Source organism: Tenrec ecaudatus, chromosome 6 (genome assembly GCF_050624435.1).
Source record: "Tenrec ecaudatus isolate mTenEca1 chromosome 6, mTenEca1.hap1, whole genome shotgun sequence".
Taxonomy (NCBI): Eukaryota; Metazoa; Chordata; class Mammalia; order Afrosoricida; family Tenrecidae; genus Tenrec; species Tenrec ecaudatus.
This window is the reverse complement of record NC_134535.1, coordinates 165,861,047-165,884,085: the sequence shown is the minus strand read 5'-3', so window position 1 is coordinate 165,884,085 and position 23,039 is coordinate 165,861,047. Positions and strand designations below refer to the sequence as shown.

At 39.7% G+C, this 23,039-nt stretch overlaps 1 protein-coding gene across 1 annotated transcript in view; it reads right to left on the bottom strand.

Moving 5' to 3' along the window:
• The window catches only part of MALRD1 (MAM and LDL receptor class A domain containing 1), an 836,583-nt gene that overhangs the window by 236,289 nt on the left and 577,255 nt on the right, over window positions 1-23,039 (bottom strand). Inside the window, exon 31 of the mRNA XM_075553413.1 lies at window positions 16,571-16,729. Within this exon, the coding sequence (XP_075409528.1) occupies window positions 16,571-16,729 (159 nt within the window). The remainder of the gene's footprint in view (window positions 1-16,570; window positions 16,730-23,039) is intronic.

Here is a 23,039-nt window from a genome sequence, read left to right as displayed (position 1 = left end):
ACAACCTATAGGTGTTGCCACTCTAACAAGGTTGTAGTTATTTGCAAAAAACTATCTAAAGTCTTAAAAAAGACAACTTTGAATTCATTATTAAATAGTTCCAATTACCTTCTAATGTTTACATTCTCAAATATTGAAATCAGGTGGAACAATCAGCAACTTCATTTCCTATTTCATATTTATCTTCCTCAATACTTACTTTTAAAATATTAATTACTGAAAACTAACTTAGCAAAGCCATGACAGCATTGAGAGGAATGTAGCACAATCTAATGTTTGCATGTTAAACCTATACTATGAATCATTCTCCTCTCTCTCTCACTATTTATATATATATGTGTGTGTGTGTACATATATACACATATATTTTATTTTATTAAATCATATTATTGGGGGCTCGTATAATTTTTTAAATCACAATCCATATATACATTTATGTGTCAAGCACCTTTGTATATTTGTTGCCATCATCATTCTCAAAACATTTGCTTTCCACTTGAGCCCCTAATATTAGCTCCTCATTTTCCCCTCCCTCCCCATTCCCTCCTATATACATACACACACATATATATCTATACACACATATATATAGGATAATCCACTATTTAAATGATAGTATATGCACTTTGGTGCAAGGTAAACAAAGTCATACCAGTTTCAAGATCAACAAAAGCAATCGCAATTATTAGAAAAGGAACCTGGGGCTGGGTTTTTAATGTATAACCTACCAGGCCTCTTGTAATTTGCATATTCCATGTTAGCCTTACAGAATCTTACAGACTAATGAAAAAAAAAATCTGGAAGTTGATTACTGACTGAGGTGTTAATGTATGCAAATGTGAAATGTAATCCATTTTAAAATTTAAGAATGCAAAACGATGCCTGGGCATTTCGTACCCGCCATTGTCCATTTGGCCTGTGGAGATTCTAGAGCTCTAGCATATCTTCAGTTGACTTTGTGAGACAAACAGGCCTGCTGTAGTGCCATGTTTTGTTTTTGTTTTGGTGTATGTGAATCATAAAGCTGAAGGTTGCTTATCCCTCAAAATGCTTAATAGAAATACAGGAACTATCGAGGAATAATGTAATGCATCATACAGTTAGAAAATCTTGAGCACTGAACTATACTTTCATAAGGCTCATTTGTTTTTCCAGCAAGCTCAGACTAGACCCACTTGCAAACATTTGTAAACACCTTTACCTCTTTTAGATCCACCTAAACAATCTGGCATGAACCTTGATATTTTGACCTTGAGGTCAATATAGTTTTCTAAACAAAATTTGAAAAATTTTAAAAGCAAATAATACAGCTTAAAAGGCTCAACTAAAACAACATGTTGATAATTCAATGGTAAAAAGTGGGCATGAAACTAGTCTTTATATGTAACTCTGTGGAGTGATCAATGTTGTTCATGCAGCATATTTCAGAAAGTGGGATTTTTCTCATCTTTTAGTCTATTTTAAAATGTTCATTCACCATTTAAAATGTAATGTAAGTAATGTTTTAGGTCTGACATCATTTAATTAAGTTTGCAAAGTATATTGTACTTTAATTAAGTACTACCAGATATAGTCCTTGTTATATGTCTGATTTTTCTCTCCCCCCATTCTCTGACACTTAATATTTCGGCTACACTGTCTGCCTAATACTTTATTTTTAAATTATGATGATACATTCTTAAGATTTTTAGGGTACAGACTTTATATTTTGAATTTTAATTCGTTAAAACCAGGCACGAGGTAGAGGTTTCTTATGAGCGTTCATTTCCCCACTTAATCCTTTTAAAGAAGTACACGCAGCTTTGAAAATCGGGTCAAGTTGGTGTCAAAGCGTGTAAATCCAGCATCAAAGTGTCCTTTACCCCCTTCACCATTGCTTCTGAACACGAGACTGCTCACAGTGGACACATTCACACCACCTGGCTGTGCTTCGTAGTCCTTCTACTTCAAGTTGGTAAATGCAAATTTGTGTTTAGATATGATTAGCAACCATCCTGAGTTTTTTTTAAATGCTGCATTGATTTTTCCTGTTAGAAGGTAATACATCTGATGCTTCTTTTTCAAAAAAGGAAAGTTCATATTTTCAAAGGAACTTTATTTTACAGATCCAGTTTCGCAAGTAGAATTGTACTTGCTGACACTGAGTTCAAATCATGAATGACAATTTCCCACTTCAAGTGACCTTAATTCACTACCTTCTTTAATGTGTAGGCAATTTCAGGCTCTTTTTTCTCTCCCTGCTCATAAAATAAAGCTGCCTAATGGTTTCTTAAAATGTCACTCAATATTGCCTCTCTTTCAAAATAGCAAATTCTCCTTTCTTCGGAGTCAGACTTAGTCAGCTTGACTCTAAATCCCTATAATTCCTGCTGTCCCTCACTCTAAAATGAAGGGGTACATAATGACGATCAGTTGAAATGCCCTCAATCTCTTTTTGTATTTTCACCCCCCCTCCCTGATTTCCAAGATGCTGCCTATTTGAGTTTGCGGTTTTTAAAGGCGGTGAAAAGTAATCATGTTCAGAAAGAGACCAACAGTTTTCTAGCATTTGTCCAAATGGCAGGTCCACGCCAGTGTCTCTGCAGTGCAATGAAACGCTCTAATAGGGTTTTGTGGGAATGCCTGTGGTTAGTTGACTTTTTGTTAGTCTCTGCTTCTTGGAGGACTGTACAACCATTAGATTTGGTATTTTCAGGGGTTAACTTTGCCCAACAGTTTCTTTGCTACTCTCCATAATAATTAGTCCCTAAGAAAGAACAAAACGAAACAAACACTTTGCAAAAACAGTGCCTTGCTTTACTGCTACTTAAAACCCATGGCCAGTGCTGAGGAAGACTCCATAGCCCATGGGCCCTCAAGGACAGAGCAGAACCCGTCCTGCAGCTTCTCAAGGTCATGGAAGGGACTGACACAGCTTTCTGCTCTGGAGTGGCCACAGGGTTTGAACTGCTGACCTTTCAGTTAGCAGTAGACTGCTGGGCCAGGGACTTACAAGGGCTGCTAATGTTCTTTGCTATTGTTATTAGGTGCTATCCCGTCAACACCCCCTGTTCACAGCCCAGTGTTACTTACAGACATCTAATGCAGGGCTTTAAGGAGAGATTTACACCCTTAGAAACCCTCTGGTTCTCCCCCCTCTAGAGCAGTGGTTCTCTACCTTCCTAATGCCGCCACCCTTTCATCCAGTTCCTCAGGTTGTGGTGACCCCCCAATTATAAAATTATTTTTATTGCTACTTCATCATTGTCATTTTGCCACTGTTATGAATCCAGCGACCCCTGTGAAAAGGTCATTCAACCCCCCAAAGGGGTCACGACCCACAGGTTAAGAACCACTGCTCTGTTAGGTTACTATGAGTCAGAATTGGCTTGGTGGCTCTGAGTTAAATCAGCACAAAGGCTTCTTGGAGTCTGTAAAGACTGACACCCTTCAAGACCCCACAGGGCATTTCACTTGCTCTGAGTAGGAATCAATTTGATTGCAATGAGTTGGGATTGGAGACAGTTAATTTGGTAGTGTACTTTTTCCTCCTCAATATACATGGATGTGATATAAAAATAAAGTTCAAGTTATGACATGCCAACTCAGATTCGTTTTCTTTTGAAGGCACTTTATACTGAGCAATAAGTCTATCTCAATTACAGAAAACTGATAGAGAAATACAAGTGGTTGGCATGTTCTGTAAGGCTAGAGAGATTCACAGAGGATTGTGAATTCCTAGACCCTTCTTCCTGCTCAAAAAACCCCAAGGAAATTGTTCATGTCATTTTCTGTCAGAATGCCTTTGCAAGTATGAAAACCACTAAACCCACTGCCAACAAGCCATTGCTGACCTCTAGCGACCCACTGTGGGTTTCTGACTGTAACTGTTTACGGAAGTAGAAAGATCAGCCATTCTCCCATTGAGCTGCTGGTGGTTTCAGACGGCTGATCCCGGATTACAGCACAACGTGTACCCACTAAGCCACCACGGCTCCTGGAGCCGAATAACATTTCTGTAACTGGATCTCACGTACTAAATTGAGAGGAAAAGAAACATATTCTAGTCATGCAGAAAGAAGAACTCTAATAAGTTAAAGAATCTTTCTTTAGGTAAATGTCAATTGATAATTGTAATAAAAGAGCTTTGACTGCGTGTCAATTCAGATCCGTTTCATCTGAAATGTTTGAGAAGCAAACAATAGCAGGATACATTTTTATTGTTGATGAATGAGGGAAAGGTATGAACACATTATTAAAACAACCAGGTCATGAGTAGTCACCGTGGGAAGAATTAAGTCTGTGGTCACTAAAGCTGTGTGTTTCTCTTGGAATCTTCGCTCCACCACGTCTTAAAGATATGGTCTTGGGTAAACTATCTCTAGGGTGGAAAAATAGCAAGAGATAATACGAGTATGTACTTCCTTCTCATTGGGTTTTTGTAAGATTAAATGAAAAAACCCATGAGTTTAGGACACTGCAGATTAGTACGCTCTCCTGTGAAATTTAAAGATGATTTAAGTAGTTGAAATGCTGTCATTTACCACAAGTTATTGATTGGAAGCCTACATAGGGCACTATATTTGTGCTTTGGTATTTGAAAGATGGATAGTATATAATAAGGAGGATCTGAAACATACAGAAGATAAAAAAAGTTATCAATGCAGTGTTTAGAATGTAAGCCCTGGGCTTAGCCTTGGATCCAAATCTAAACTCTGATTTTGATTAGCATTGTGGCTTTGAGAAAATGAGGAAGTCACACGGTGTCTGATACATAGCGTCCATAAAGTGGGGATAATGAGATACTTCATGGGGGTTACTGTGATCAAATAAGTCTAGGTGGCTGATACTGTGTGGTTCAGCCACCACAACAAAAGATCCTTAGATTTTCGTGCATAAGGAAAGAAGCTACACTCGTATCTTATGTTATCTGGGGACAATCAGAAAAAGAGGATATTTCTATCCTGCACCTAGTAGAAAGGGGAACACTTCCCGAGTCAGAGCATTCTCCACCGGATTAGTATGCCCACACTGAGTGGGGGTTACACCAACTATACTTAGAAGAACTATATAAACTCATTTGACTTCATCACAAAAAGGCCAGAATCCACTCAGCCAGCCGTTTTGAGGAAGCACTTGAATTCCAACAGAAGAGCCAAGGAAGAGCTTCCAACGCTTCGGGAGACCCGGAGTGACCGTCGCATATGTCTTGATGAATATCAGCCATGCATCCATGAAGAGCGACGTAGCTTAGGAGGGTGACACAGGTGCAGTAGCAGAAATATCAATATGAAGATGGAAGTCCACAGAGTAAGGGGCGTCTTCGCTTTTTAATGCTTTCAAGCATTCTTCTTCAGCAGATGTACCTCACTGCTGTGTGTCATTTGGTTTCTTGACTCCTGCCTTCCAGGGATGTTAATTTTGAATGCAAGTAAATGAAGTCATTGATCATTTCCATATTTTCTGTTTATCATTAAGTATCATCATCAACTGTTGTGTATAGGTTCACATTTGAGGACTTTTGTGTTCTCTGTGCTCAGCTGTAATCCCGATGGAAGGGTGTGATCTCTTCTCTTCCTCAGTAAGGGCTTCAAGCCTCTTCCTTTTCAGCAGGCAAGGCAGTGTCATCTGCATTCTCACTTCTGTTTGTGCAGCCTCTATAATTCTGCAGCCTCTCCAATTCTGCAGCCTCTCCAATTCTGCAGCCTCTCCAATTCTGCAGCCTCTCCAATTCTGCATCCTCTCCAATTCTGCAGCCTCTCTAATTCTGCATCCTCTCCAATTCTGCAGCCTCTCTAATTCTGCATCCTCTCCAATTCTGCAGCCTCTCCAATTCTACAGCCTCTCCAATTCTGCAGCCTCTCCAATTCTGCATCCTCTCCAATTCTGCATCCTCTCCAATGCTGCATCCTCTCCAATTCTGCATCCTCTCCAATTCTGCATCCTCTCCAATTCTGCATCCTCTCCAATTCTGCATCCTCTCCAATTCTGCATCCTCTCCAATTCTGCATCTTCTCCAATTCTGCATCTTCTCTAATTCTGCATCTTCTCTAATTCTGCATCTTCTCCAATTCTGCAGCCTCTCTAATTCTGCATCCTCTCCAATTCTGCATCCTCTCCAATTCTGCATCTTCTCCAATTCTGCATCTTCTCTAATTCTGCATCTTCTCTAATTCTGCATCTTCTCCAATTCTGCAGCCTCTCTAATTCTGCATCCTCTCCAATTCTGCAGCCTCTCCAATTCTGCATCCTCTCCAATTCTGGAGCCTCTCTAATTCTGCTGCTTCATCCCTCCTACAATCCACCTTCTCAAATTATTTGCTCAGCATACAGATCAGATAAGACACAACTCTGTCTCTTTAACTATCTCTTAAGGCACGAGTTGTCTTCTTGCCTCTTTGCAGTGTAATTGTTGAAGACAAATGGTTCCTGTAGTGATCCCAATGGGATTCTATATTACGTTATTTGTAATCTTCATAATGTTGTCAATGTCTACTTCCAAGTTCCATCCTAATATCTTAATCAATTTCAGACTTAATTATCTTTTCAGAAGAACTCATCTGTTATAGGTACTAATATGTTTCTTCGCCAATAGGCCCAAGTTAGCTTATTATTTCTGATCACGATTGTTACATTATAATTCAGCTTTCAACTAATGCATTGCAGCAGCACTTGATAATTATTGATAATTATGTAGAAACTTTAGCTTATCGAGTTATTTAAAAATGTAATGTTCTAATTTTAATACCCCTTTCTCATTAATTATCCGTGAATCCAAAAATCGTGGCTGAACAACAATCACCATCATCTATTTCAGAATATGTCATTCCCGGGGCCGCATCATGTTCCATTAGTGGTCCATTTCCGCTTCCCGTTTACCCAAGCCTTCACTACCAGGTCTAGGTAGCCACGGTTTCACTTTCCGACTCTGGGTATGCTGCTGAAGGATATTTCAAATAAATTGTATGTGGAGTTTTTGTGATGGACTTCTACTTAGTATACTAATCTTGCATTTATCAATCAGTTATGTTTTTCATATATATTGATGGGTGTTTTAATTTGTTGGTTATTTTGATCAATAGTGCTATGAGTATTTACATATAAACGTTCATATAAACATGTTTTCTATTATTTTGTGGTGTGTCCATCTTCCTCTAATCCTCAGCCGTGTTCTCCGTATAGTTCAGTTTCTCGTATTATGTGCTCATCATACAGGCTGGTGAAATGGAATGACTTACTCACTTTGGACTTTCACATTTTGAGGGATTGCCAGACTATCTTCCCAAATGGTTGCATCATTTTACAATCACAACAGCCATACACGAGGATAAACAGATTCTCCACATTCTAACCAACACGTGTTATTGTTTGACATCTTGACGATGGGATTTTTGGCGAGTGTGACGAATGATCTCAGGGTAGTTTCCTTTTTATTTATGTAATACTAATGTTGAGTGTCTTTTTATACACTTATTTATTATTTGCATCTGTCATTCCTGGGGCAGTAAGTTACGACTATCTATTCCATTAAGGCCAATACCGGCTCATTTCAGATAACTAATGCTTAGCACTGGGCTCAACCTGTAAGCTTTCCATTGCATTGCTAATGATTTCCAATTACCCTAGACCCACACTTGGTTCATTCTGTGTTCCAATTGCTAATGGACGTTTGCACTGATTTCTCCTTTTTTTGCCCAACCAGCAAATGAAGGCCGGGAAGGCTCCAGCTACATCATGAAGGTAAACTCTACTTTGAGGAAGTAATTCTTCCCCAGTAATATTTTGAGTGCCTTACTAGCTAAGGGACTCTTCTTCTGGAAGTATACCGGATCATTTTTGCTCCTATTTATAAAGTTCTCCATGGCTAATCCTGCAGAAGTAGGCAGTCTATTTCATCTTTCTAGTCTGGTTTCAGACCGATGGTAACACAGAAACCTTGTCATCATGGGTGATTGTGCTGGCTTGAAATACTGGTGGCATCAACCTCTTAAACATTTAAAAAGCAGGGAGGACTTATGTTGAGGACTAAGTTGTGCCTGACCCAGACCCAGGTATTTTCCATTGCCTCATAAGTGTGTGAAAGCTGGCAATAAGGAAGACTGAAGAAAAACAGAACAAACAGATTTATCCTGGAGGAAGTATAGCCAGAAGGCTCCTTAGAGGCAAGGATGGCACAACTTCATCTCACGTACTTTGGACAGGTTGTCGGGACAGACCAGTCTCTGGCACAAGCTACGCTTGCTAAAGGGAAGAGAGAGCAGAAAGAGAGAGAAATGAGATGGATGGACACAGTGGCTGCAACAATGGGCTCAAACATAGAAACAATTGTGAGGATGGCGCAGGACTAGGAGCTGGGCACAGGGTAGCATTGAGACAGACCAATTTGATGGTACAGAATAAAAATAACAAATTGTTATTCAATAACAATAGTATCCACAACATTCAATAACAATAACGAAGTATCACAGGAACAAGCAAGCCACTGCAGCATGACCGACTGACAGATGAGTAGTATCTATGACAATTTTACCCAACTCCTGATCATGAAGATATATATTTTTATTCGAATATAAGATATACCCTTATTTTGTTCTAAACATTCTATTTTTTTCTGTTGAAGCCTCTGATATGTCTTGAGTCAATTTTCGTGTATAGAGTGAGACAGAGGTCTCCTTCCATTCTTTTGCATGTTGGGCTGGCACACTATTTGATCAAACAAATAACAACAACAACAAATATATATACATATATATAAACTATTTTTGCCATTGAATTTCCTTGGGCCTTCTGTAAAAACTCAATTGACCATAAATATTAAGAGTTTATTTATGGTCCTTCAATTTGATTCTATTGATCTATCCTTATGCCAGAACCAGACTGTCTTAATTTCTGTAGCTTTGTAATTAATTTTTATATCAGAAGTGGGAGACTTCCAAGAATGATCAATGACATTTTTAAGTCATTATGAATTTATGGGTTTTTAATTAAACTGGTATATGTAGCAGAACAAAATGTCCACTCCTGTTTTACCGAATTTTTTCTCACAGCCTCTTGTTGAGTGAAGGATTGAACTGAAATTCTGTAGCTGTGGCAATAGGAATAATCTGAGCTACACACTGCAAAGTTTGGGGGAGTTCTCAACAATCTTAATGGCTGCACCAGTCCCAAAACAACCCCCAAACTAAACTGGCTGCTGTCCAGTCAAGTCTGACTCCTGGTGACCTCATGTAAGTCAGATAACGATGCTAAGGAAGGGTTTCAATGGCAGACTTGCCACCACACTGTCTCCCACAGGCCTTCTGGATGGACATGATCCCACATGAACTATTTGCACTAACCAGGGACTCCAGACCTCAAATCAGAATCTTGGTGAAGTTCAGAATTAGTATTGTTTTATATAATTACAGCTAACTTGTTAGCAGTAGTCATTTTTAAACTCCACCAAGGATTCTAACCTGCAGGCAAAATTTAGAACAACTCTATTTGGTGTGAGGCCAAGAGATAGACAGGCAAGCCAAATAAAATGCCTCCATATTTCATTCCAGGGGTGTTAGCTTCCCAGGGGTGTTATCTTTCTGTTTTTCCTTTATATTATTTTGTCAATCCAGTATAAGTTCAAACAGGAATTTTGTCTCTTCAGGCTAAAGTGTTCTCATTATAATCCCTTCCCAGGAAGATGTCCAATTTTCTTCAGATAGCAGTTTCCCGATTTCATCTTGAGAGAAAAGTGTCTTCCATGAGAAGTTAGTTTTGGAAGCACTGTTCATTGTTGGGAAATATGAGGGGCAAGTTTCCAGTGGTCCGGGGTACTCTGAGAGCTATTGCTGTGCTATTCTAAGGAATGATTTTCAATATTGCTTGTTATTGTTTTAACATTAATCTTTATATATATATGTATGTAGTATTCTTGGAAAGAATAGTGAACTGCATTAGATTGTGATTTCTTCTACTTTTAATCTTTTCATTTGTTTTCTTCTTCGGGGAATGCATTAAAATATATCTGGCCCATTCATTGCACCTTTTAATAATGTGCTCTAATATTGCCATCTATTTCTTTATGCTCATGTGAGTGTTTCTTTGTGTGTGTGTGTATGTGTGTGTGTGAGTGAGAGAGAGAGAAAGAATGAAAAAGATTGGAATAAATCTAAGTGTAATATTCTGCTATACATGTAAGCTATGTCAAAGTCGTATATATTTAACTCCATATCTCTGCCCTTTTTCAAACCTTCCTACAATAATGACCATGGGTCTTTCATGATTTCCTTTATGGAAGCCAGGGTGAGATGGGGGTGTAAGTCCAGGATGAAATAGAATGATCATTATTAGCTGTGCTTGAGCAACCCTTTGTCTCAGGCTGATCCAGGTAACATGGAATCAAACACGTCCTAAGAACCACTGTGAACCTCTTTAATGCAAAGCTGCATGCAAGCCTCCACTGATAGAGAGGTGGTGCTGTGCTGACTGGCACTGAGTTCACACCTCCTGCATGGAAGGGAAGGCTCCTACCAGTGATCCACCGGTGAGCCATCAAGACAGAGGTTAAATGACCCCAAGTATAGGACTCAAGGGGATTCAAGCATTAGGTTTCTCTGTATAGGATCAGCATGCAGTTATGTCCTGGAAAGAGCTTAGATAATGTTCCATAAACCCGGATTTTAATTAAAGTTTATGATATAATTTTTAAACATTTTATTAGGGACTCATATAACTCTTATCACAATCCATACATACATCAATTTTATAAAGCACATCTGTACATTCTTTGGCCTAATCATTTTCAAAGCATTTGCTCTCCACTTAAGCCCTTTGCATCGGGTCCTCTTTTTTCCCCTCCCTCCACGCCCCCCCTCCCTCATGAGCCCTTCATAATTTATAAATTATTATTTTGTCATATCTTGCCCTGTCCAATGTTTCCCTTCACCCCTTTTTCTGTTATCCATCCCCCAGGAGTGAGGTAACAAGTAGATCCTTGTAATTGGGCAGGTTTATGATATTTTATATAAGATTAGGAGAATACTTAGTTTCCTATGTTCCTTATCGCTAATCCAGAAACGATAATACCATCCCTGTATTCCTAAATAGAAGTACAGTTGTCATGTGCCTAAACTTTAGGGACCTGCCAACCAAGTATCTAATAAGTCCCTTCTTTAAACTCTGGTAAACCTTAAACTATTATAATATGCTTTAGATGGTTAGTACTGCTAAGATTATTTGGGTCCATATTTTAAATCTAGTAGTAAGTATGCAATTATGCTATAGGAAATGCATGGGTCATATGAAGCAGATTATTCTATGTCACAATTATGATATAAATACCTAATGAATTCAAACGCTCAACTCCCAGCAATGTGTGCGGTACTTAGTAGGTACAAAGCAAGCTCTTGTTGCAGAAACTGGGTTACTAATAAGCACAGTGGTGAATAGGGCTCAGCAACATGAGGCTTACCCAAGTGCTCATCAAGTGTCAGTCACACTTATTTTAAATGCCGGAGGGAAGATAAAATTAACACAATATGTGATGCCTGTCTGATGGGAATATATAATCTAATGGTGGAGATGGTCAATTATACCATCTAAATGAACAGAAAACTACAAAGGACGCACACACATGAAGTCAGCACCATGTGCCTCATTCCTTGGATGATTTATGCCATTCAAAGGCCACTCTCCACATTAAATGCTTTATGTATTAACCATAAACACTGTGTGCAGACAAGAGGGTGGATAAATATGTTACTTCCACAATGGCGCCCCAAAGGCTCTGAACTAGGCCTTTGATGAAATGTCTTCCTCATGTACCGAATCCTTAATCTTGGCAGCAATAAATTCAAAAGCCCATCAATACTTCTTTAATTAACAGTGATGTTGTGATGCTTAGAAATACACTGTAGTCTCTTTTAATCTGCTGGCCTTCACGTAAAGACTCCGGCTCTTCCCAGGGGGTCCAAATTAATTAATGTCCTTACAATTTACTTAGCAGGCCATTGTCTCAGATGTCAACACGAGCTCACTGAAGCATATTAGCAGAACAGGGATGACAAAATCAGGCTACTCGGAAGACAGAAATCTGTGAAAAATATACTGTCTCATGCAGCGATCAACATGGAGGCAAAGCAACGTTCTGTCAGTAAGATTATGTTTTGAGCGCTATGGACACCTTCACTTGGAGAAAACATTGCATCAATCACCAGATTCAAGATTTTCATGTTGTCTTTGATGAAATTACACAAGTTATAAAAGTTCAAAAGGGAAAATGAACGCTCCTATTAATAGTCCGTAATTATTCCATTAAAAGGTAGCAATTGTTCTTATTTCTCTTTATAAACAATTGATGGAATCATTTCCATAGCTAGCGGTGTTCCCTATACTGAGGCTATAATGCCCTTTGTACCATTAGTAATATCATACCAACAGAATGGTTCTACTGGTCTTCAAATACTATCTTAGGTTAAACAATACTTTAAATATTAGCACATTTACATATCTGGATATTTGATATCTAGACTTAGATACTTGTGATGGTAAAAAATTAGCTAATTTCCCATAAGTTCCCAAGGAAGAAAGCATGCATTTATTCTAAGGAATTACCATAAAGGTAAAAAAAAAAGATATACCTAAAGGCTTACTCACTGTGCTGTTTGTTATAAATGATACTGTTAGAAAATAAATCTAGTTTAGCACTGGATACTCTCATGAATTAAGATAAAAATACAAAGTAGAATACACTACTGTGGCTGAAACTATTATGTTAAAATATTCAAAATGGATACACATTTTCATATTATATTTTATGTCAAGAAGAAGCCTATTTTTTATTAGAAAGTATTTACATACATATAGGATAGCAGGATGCACAAAACACAAAGCTTATTGATTAATATATTGCAATATTGAGACTATGGGCAATGATTTCACCAGCTTTTTAAAATCATTTCAAATGTTTAGAAAGAGGAGAATTGTAAAGAATAATTTTAAAATTGACCAAACGTGGATGTTATCAACGTGAGAAGCAGTAACTCAAACATTTTTAAGGGAAAAGCTAAAAAACTCTCCACAAAAGCTAAAAAAACTCCACAAAAGCACAGGAGTTCTGCCAATGACTTTTCCTTTGTGTGAGATATTTTGCTGATTTTTTTCCCATTTGTTCATTTATTTAATATTCTGTCTCTAGTTTTTGATCATTTTATTGTGAGATCTTACAGATATTATAACAGTTCATAATTCAATTAGATCAAGCATAATTGTACAATCTCTACCAAGGAATCTCTGAGATGGACTTTGGGCTTCTACTTAAATCTCACCTCAATAGAATGGTTTGTTTGAATAAGGTGGCACTGCATGATACTCACCTTCCCTACACGATCACTGAAGACAAATGAGTGCATAAGCAAATGTGGAGGAGAAAACTGATGGTGCCTGGCTATTAAAAGATATAGCATCTGGGGTCTTAAAGGCTTGAAGTGAAGCAAGTAGCCACCTAGCAGGGAAGCTACAAAGCCCACAAGGAAAAATCAGACCAGCCATTGTGATCATGAGGTATTGATGGGAAGAGGTATCAAAAAGTTCAAAACCAAGCAATCAAATTACCATGAAGGAGCATGGACAAAGTGGAGACCCAAACACACCTTTAAGATCATTGGACGGTCCCTCACAAAAAGGCCACACAGAAGGGAGGATAAACCCAAGGTGTGGTATATCACTGATGAAACACATAGTGGTCCTCTGGTTTGTTTGTTTTTTAAATATTTCCTCCCCTTACTATTATGGTTTTATCTTATTAATCTGGTGAGACCTTAGACCCCCATTTATTCATTTGTATAACTAAGAGCATCAGATGCAGGAAAGCCAATATAGATAACCCTTCAGAAACAATAACGGGAGTAATGATTCCCTGAGGGTCTGGGAAGAGGTGGGGCAGGGGAGGAAGGGGGAGCTGATAGCAATGATGACTGTATAATGCCACTCAAGGGAATGAATAACAGAATTGCAGGTGAACACATACATTGGATGGTGTCAGATATGGCAAAAACAAAAACTATATATATAAAACAAAAAAATAACATATGATTGGTTGTCCTTTAATGTGTTTCCTGACTTCTTTTTTCCAAGTATATTGACCTACTCTTATATTCTAACCCTGCCACTTATCCATGCAATCTCTATTAATAATGGAATAGTCTCTAATATTTCCTTATGTTCATGTAAATTTTCACATATTTATATACAGACTTATTGTTGCCCTATGTGCCATTGAGTTGATTCCTCAATGCCACTGGTTACTCATATAGTAACCTCTCCCTCTTTCATGGCTGTATTGCAACGCATGCGGAGATTCAACAAATTATACTTCCTCTCTATCTGCCACCTTGCCGTCCTGCTTGCTGGGATTTGTGCCTGCCTGCATGGGTGACCCCATGTGGGCAGCCCAATCCTGAGAGCTGTTGGCATCCTGCCATGTTCCCCCAACATTATACCCACACAGATCTACATCAGCATGTGATACTGTTGTATCTTGCTTCACCTTTCTGTGTCATCAGCTTGCATCTACATGAGTCTGAAGAGAGTTCTGGCTAGTATCAGACCCAAGGACTTAAGTTGGACTAGACTGGGATGCTTTTTTTGATATAAATTGCTTCTTGATTTAAAGCTCTTTCCAATATATATGAAGGTCACTGGTTTAATTCTCTAGACAACCCAATCTAATACATGATTTTTCAGACTACAAAAAATACTGAAACAAATATTGTCATCACTTGTTCTTATGCCTTGGTCCTTTCATTTCTCTGTGACTCAAATACCCCCAAAAATGGAGCATCCCCACCACAAGGAATGACTGTATCTAACTGGAGATGGCTTTCAACTTTATGTACCAGTCCTTTGATTATTTTATTTTAATTCATGTTTTCCAGATGAGTTGTAAACCTGAAGATCATTTTAGATTCTGATGGTGCAGTAGTTAAAGCACTGGGCAGTTCAAATTGAAAGGATACTCCATGGGAGAATGAGGTGACAGTCACTTTCTGTAGCTTGACGATCTTTGAAACCTGGGACAGTGCAACGCTGTCCTTTGGGGTCGAAATGAATTGGAAGTCACTTGAAAGCAATGAAGTGTTTTGCTTTTTTCTCCCCCCCTTTACTTTGAACTTCTACATTTCTGAATTGATTATGTAAATCTAAGTAGATTGATAAATTGACCATTTCTAGTAATTTTATAATAGCTAGCTGAATATTTAAGGATCATAACTTATCGCCTATTACATTTCTATTGATTCTAATTATAAAAATTTTAGATCAAAGTTATACTCTCACATAATCAACTAAGTAAACCTTTTCTTTTGTAGCTTCTGGGTTTGGGGAAGTTAGAGCATACTTCCAAATTGCAACTTTTATTTTCAGTTTTGTTGGGGAAGTCATGTTGTTTTTAATTGTTACATTTAAATATTTAATCTGTCTGGAATTTACTTGTGTGTATGATACAAAATTGGAGTTCTGGTGTCTAACCAAATATGGCAGTTCCATATTAAATAATACATCTTTTCCCTAATGAGTTTAACTATATAACTTAGTTATTAAATTCTGGGTTCTATTAATTTCTGTATTCAACTTCCTGAACTCTACCCAATTCCATTAATTTCTGGGCAATGTTCTCCATCTTTGAGATGATTTTCATAAAATATCAACATTTTACTTCTCAAGCATGATGGCTTCTTATTCCTAATATGGAGCATACAATTAGAGGACAACTTCAAAATAAGAATGAATTTCCATACTGTGCTTGAACAAGATATGATGTCTCTGCCTAGAATATATAAGTAATACAATTAACATTCTCTTTCTACTAGTCATAAAACACCTGCACCATCTTGTATACTTTTCCTCTGAAAAGTTATTTTTAATTCTGTAGAATCTTTTTGTTTGCCTATGCTTCAATTGTTTTGAGAAATTCCTTAGCTTATTTTTTTGTCTAAGAAAAAAATTAAAATGCCTTTGTTTAGTAATGAGTAGTCAGGATTTCTGGGCAAAGGTAATAAGATTACAAGCTTAATTCTTCTCTGACTCCATTAGCTGTGAAACCATTGACCATTTCACTGATCGCAAACATCAGCAGGAGGCAACGTTTGTTAAGATTTAGCAAATCCTGGCTCACGTCATCACCTTTTCCATCTCTGCTCCTGGACTTCAGAGTAAGTGGCCCGGAATTCCTGGCTGGCTAAATGGCCAGATGGCAGCGGGAGAACTCTTATTATTGCCATTTCTAAACCTTTGCCCCAGACCTGCGTTAGTTATCCTGAACGCTACCTGCCCAATTCCTCACCCAAGTAGGGACTTTAAAGAACACCTTTATGTTAGGAAATAGAATCTGAGACTTAAAAAAATATATAATACAGGGTTTCCTTATTGTGGCAATGCCAGTTCTGGACCTATTCAATAATTGAGGAGTTGAACCAGAAATGACAAACCCCCGTCAATAAAATGTTTGGAACTGTGTACCCACATGGTCCTAAGGAATCCGTGTGGCTCGCTCTCAAATGATGAGAGCCGGTTTCCAGTGCAGTGCATTCCCTGACCTGGCTATGGCTCCTCAGTTTACCTGGTGTATGATCAGAGTCTGGACTCAATGCGTCAGCAGGAATTGCCTTGCCAATGGCCCAGTCCAAGTCATCCTCGGAGTCTTGAGCCAGACGACAAACAGTGGTCCAGTGCTGTGAACTCTCAAAATTACAGCTTCCTGTTGTACTGGTATACTGGCCTAAGGAAAGAGAAGGGTTAACAGAATTATTTTTGCTAAAAATTCATATTCTATAGATATAACAATACATTCATGATGTCTGAAAATTGCTAGTGGCATATTATAATTCTCCATAAATATATGTACATCCCAGTTGTTATTAAGTAAATTGTAGGTCCCCAACATACGTCTTTTAACTCTAACTTCTGTAAGTTTTGATCAGGAGACCTGGCAGTGCACTTACTAAATGACAGGCCACTGGTTAAAAAGTAAGGGGATGGAACCTTCCAGTATGTGCATGGAAGAAAAGACCTGGCAATTCATGTCTGTAAAACTGCCTCCCACATGGACCCTATGGAGGGAGCAGCTCCACTCTTTCCCACAGGGTCATTCTGAGTGAGAATGGGATGCACGGCACACAACAACCTACCTGTGGCTAGAATTCCATTCAGCGTTAGGGTTTGCTTTGCTATACGACTGAGGTCACCTCAGAAGAGGATGTGGAGTTCCAACCATTGTTAAGATATGGAAGCGCAGATATGACACTGACGTGTTTAAGAAAGAGTGAAGATCCACACTACCTGAAGGTGACGGGGCAGGCTAGTCTACAAAGGACTCCCAGAAACGCGGGGCCTTGAGAAGCAGAAAAAGGATGCTTCTTACGTGAATAGAAAGAGAGCGAGCCATCCCCTAGGGTCAGTGCCCTGGACTGAGACATCTAGTCTTCTAGATGGTGAGAAAATAAATTTAACTTTGTTAAAGCTATCCACTGGTGGCACTTCTAATCCAGTGATATCAAGAAAGTGCTATCTGTTTTCAATAGCACTATTACTTGTTGTTATTAGCTGCTTTCAGGAGAGGCAGACTCTTAGTGGGCCCATGTGGAATGGACAGCATGCTGTGTGGTCCTTTGCCACCATTTCCGTGATCCGTTGGGGATGGGATCCTTGGGAACTGTAGGGTTATCCTTGACTGATTTTCAGAAGCAGATTGCCAAGCCTTCCTCCTAGCCTGTCTTAGTGTGGATGTTCTCCAGAAACATCCTCAGTCTCATAGCAATCTGGACACCGCTATGGCTTCCCATAAAGTGAACTGGAGGTGAACTGAAACCTGGTCCTATACTGAAGAGTGTGAAAGGGGTGAGCAGGTACCATCTAAATTCCTCACACCTCGCGAAGGATGAAGGAGAACCAAACTCAAAATCAGTCCAATGACTATATCCTGCGAGACGGAGGTTACACCTGCTTCCACTGCCCCATCTTCCTTAACGGTTATGACATCAATCATCCATCCCGCCCCCACCTCCAGACCAAATGCACTGCCAGCAAGTCGATCCTGGCTCATAACCACCTCATAGGGCAAAGGAGAACTGCTCCTGTGGGTTTCTGAGGCTGGGGAGCTTCAACTTTGGCCTGCAAAGTGGCTGGCGGTTTTGACCAACTGACCTTGTGGTTAGCAGCCCACTGTGTAAAACACTATTCCACCAGAGCATGCTGTCCCTCCTATCCACCACCCTCCTTTTTTCCCTCTGGGTTTGCTAACTCATTATCATGGTCACCTGGAGCTCATGGACCACATTCATCATTGCATGTCATTATGGAAATGAACAGGTTAAAATTGAGAAACATAAGTACTCAAGACAGGTTCACAAATGAGCCTCTCCCCGGTTCTCTCCTTTCAGCCTTGCAGCCACCAGGCCTTTCCCCTGTTTAGGCACTGATACAACACCTTCTCCGGGGTGCAGAAAAATGCCCAAAGCGAATACATTCGGCCATGAGCCATGGTCCAAAGGTGCTCAGCTCTCCTCCCACTGTTCCAGCTCTCGGTTCCGTGGTTGCCCCTCTGCTGCTTCCCTGGGGTCCCAGCTGTCTGTCCCTGAATAGAGGGAGTTCAAAGCCCAAGGATCCTGGCGTACACAGGATACACTCAAATCCTGACTTTTTTCCTTGATGATGATGAGACGCCCTGCTTCCTACGCTTGAGATAGCTCCTGTCTTTCCGTGGAATAGCAAAGTCAACCAGTCCTTAAACGAGAGCTCCAAATGGTAGAATCACAATTAGCTTGTGAACCGTCCCTCATGACGGAGTCATATGTAATCCATTTGCATCTTCCCCCACCTCCTCCCACCCAGGCCCCTCAAGAAAAGAGGAGAAACACCAATTAGTATGTTCTCGCCCAGGTGTTCAGTGGAAGAGCCATATCACATAGTCCACTGTGTCACAGATCTCACCGCCCTCCAGATCAGTTATATCCTGTATGTCATTTTTATCACAGGGTCTAGAAGCACGGCGTGAATACTGACATTTATCCATAAAGAAACTGTACTGACCGACTGTATGACATTTTACAAATGGTCTATAATATCATAACAACTCGTGTAACAGTGAACATCACATGATGAGAATAATACAGAAAAAGTTTGAATGATAAATGCTTGGACTGTCTGGATGTTCAATGTGCTTCTTCTGTTCCCGCTGGTGTTTGAACAGCCTGGGCCCTTAGAGACAGGAAGCCACTTGCCCAAGAGAAAGCACCTGGGAGAGAAGTAGGAAACGATATGGAACACAGATTATGTTCACATACCGTATCAGCAACTGACACATAATTTTTCAGAAATAGTCACTAAATTATGAAAAAGAAGTCCTCTTCTGAGAGAGTTGATTAATAACTCACTCAAAATCAAATTAATGACAGTGAGAAAAATTAATAGATGAACGCTCGGTCCATTTCCCAGTGTCATCAGAAAATCCTGATTTCTAGGCATTTGTTTTTCTTTATTTTTTTCTTTCCTTTGCACAATAGCTATTATTTTTGAGCACTCACTATGAAAACTATTGTACAGCCAGAATGAATTATCGGGTGATTTAATCAGCATGAGTCAACTGAGATTGTCATTGACTTCTACTATAGAAAGATGAAATCGGTGATATTTTAAACACTTGTCAGTTTTAGCATTTATAATGTTCACAAAGCATTAATATTTTAATGGGAAATTATTTAGATCCTTGATAGTATTCCATACAAAATCGGCTTGTCACTTCTCAAGCATGGTGGGGTTTTATTCCTAAAAACTAGAATCCTTTTTAATCAGGTACATTCCTTTTATCCATTTTACATAACATGATTCAATAGTTTCATATATTTACTTTTTATTCCTTGTATGTCATTTTCATGTCAGTATTCAGAGCATCAAGACCCAAACCAATTTGTGCCTCCTCTGTGTTTGTGTCATTCACTATTTCTGATAGCCTAGGTATTCTGTGAGTAAAAATTCTCAGGTTTGTCCCAAAATTCCATCATCGATGGTCCTAATAGTTTGGGGTTTTACCTATAGGTCTGTGATACCCCATAGGCTATTGGAAACAGGGAAGGACACAAACACAGAGGAATCACAAATAGACAAGTGGGATATCCTGAAGATCAATCACCTGCGTACATCAAAAGAATTCACCAAGAGAGTAATAAGAGAGATCACAGACTGGGAAAACATCTTTATCAATGACACATCAGGCAAAGGCCTTATTACTAAAATCTACAATACCCCGCTAGCTTAAAATAAGCAAACAATTTCCCACTGAAGTGGTGGGTAAAGGACCTGAACAGAAGTTTCTCAAAGGCAGAAATCTGAATGGCCAGTAAGCATATGAGAAAATGTTCCAGATCCCTAGCCATAAGAGAAATGCAAATTAAAATAACTATGAGATACCACCGAACACCCTCAGAGATAACCCAATTAAAAAAATCAGAAGCTAACAAGTGTTGGAGGGGTTATGGAGAGATAGGAACTCTCATCCACTGTTGGTGGACCTGTAGGTATGTACAGCCGTTATGGAAATCGATTTGGCGATATCTAAAACAGTTGGACATCGAGTTACCATACGACCCAGCAATTTCTCTACAGGGCATATACCCAGAAGAGACAAGAAACAAACCAAGGCCAGACATCCGTGCTCCAATATTCATTGCGGCACAGTTCACAATTGCAAGTAGTTGAAAACAACCCAAATTTCCATCAATGGATGAATGGATTAAAAAACTGTGGCACATACATAGAATGTTTTTTAGCATCCCTAAAAAGCAGTGATGAACGCATGGAACACGACTGCATGGGAAGAACTGGAGGAAAATATTCTAGGAGAAGTAAACCAAGCACAAAAAGAAGTAAGACAAGTACAACATGAGTCCACTGAGGTAAGCAAAAAAAAAAAAAAAAAAGCATAAAGGGACATATGGGCAGAGCTACTAAATACATACATGCTCGGGGGGGGGGGGGGGAGATCCAGGCACTACGGCCGGTGCATATATATATATATATATATATATATATATATATATATATATATATATAGAGAGAGAGAGAGAGAGAGAGAGAGAGAGAGAGAGAGAGAGGAGTGGCAGGGGAAGAGGGCATTAACCTACCCTGTGGGGAGGGTGTTGTTTATATCTCTACAGGAGAGGGAGAGAGGGACCAGACTTCAATCCAGAGCCAAGGTGTGAATACAACCTACAGGCATGAACCAGGGAACCAATAGAGAGGTCAGTGGGGCTGGCCCCCAATCCCAACTATGTGAGCCGCCCCCACCCCCAGTCCAGAGGAATGCACTCCAGAGGACAGCACTGAAGCTGCAGCTCAGGGTGTGGGGTGTGTCTGAACAGGAGCAAATGAAGAGGGGAGGTGAGAGTGGAGCACAGCCCGGCCCAACAAGCCCTGAGGGCAATATTCCAGCTCAAAGCAGCCAATGCACAGAGAGGATCACAGGGCCGGCCATGATGATGATGTCCCTCATGGACACCTAGCGCTAAGGGTGCACACTGAGAGTGTACAAGGAAGTCCCTGAGGAATGCCAAAGGTGGACTTGGGGGGCCAGGGTGTGGCACCCCAGTGGACTCCACTGGAAAACACTCACAAAGGTCAATGGACAGACCTGGAACCTCTTGAGGGCTTTTCAATTTTCGCTGTTGGTTTTTCTTTTTCTCTTTATTTTTTGTTTGTTGTATTAGCTATTGTTAATTTATTTTTTGTCTTCTTTTTTTGGTTACGTTTTGCTCTGCTCTGTTGTTGTACATATTATTGTCTATGCATGTCTACCTGGGCAAGATAGACAGGATGAACAATCTGGAGGAGAGAACAATGGGACTGACAGTTCGGGGGGGGCATGGGAGAGGCGGAGATAGAGGAAAAGGAGGGGGATACCAACAAACCCAGGGCCAAGGGAAAAATAACTGATCTAAAATTGATGACGAGCAGGGCATAGAATGCTTGGTGGGGGTAGGGGATTGATCAAGAGTAATGTAGCCAAGAGGAATTCCCAAAACCTGAATGAAGGCCAAACATGATAGTGGGACAGGAGGAAATAAAAGGAAACAGAGGAAAGAATTGGGAGGCATAGGACAATTATAGAGATCTAAATACAGGTATATATTTATATGTAAATACATTTATATACAATGACAGGGGGATAGAGCTATGTACATATATTTATTTATAAAGTATTATGATAGCATATGGACATTGGCCCTCCACTCAAATATTCCTTCAGTGCAAGAATACTTTATACTACTAACACGGTACTTGGTGATGTTCACATTCCCTGACATGATCTCTGAAGCCAAATGGTCGCATAAGCAAATGTGGTGAAGAAAACAGATGATGCCCCACTATCAAAAGATACAGCATCTGGGGTCTTAAAGACTTGAAGATAAACAAGCGGCTATCTAGCTGAGAAGCAACAACAAAGCCCACATGGAAGAAGTGCACCAGCCTGTGTGATCATGAGGTGTTGATGAGATCGGGTATCAGACATCAAAGACCCAAAACAAAACAAGCAAAAAGCACATCAATGGGAATGAGGGGGAGAGAAGAATGGAGACTCAAAACCCATCAGTAGTTTATTGAACTACCCCCCCCCTCAGAATGGACACAAGGAAGACAAGGGCTAGTCAGGGCGATGAAACACACAACCTTCCTCTAGTTCAGTGGTTCTAAATCTGTGGGTCTCAACCCCTTTGGGGGTCGAACAACCCTTTCACAAGTCACCTGATTTATAAAAGTAGCAAAATTACAGTTATGAAGTAGCAACGAAAATAAATTTTATGGTTTGGGGGACGCCACCACATGAGGAACTGTATGAAAGGTTGACAACCACTGCGCTAGTTCTTTAGTGCTTCCTCCCCACCACAACCATGACCCCTATTTTATTTTACCAATCTGACTAGACCAGAATATGTACACTGGTACAGATTAGAGCTCAAAACACAGGGAATCCAGAACAGATAAACCCCTCAGGATCAATAAGGGGAGCAGTGATATTAGGAGGGTAAGGGGGTAGG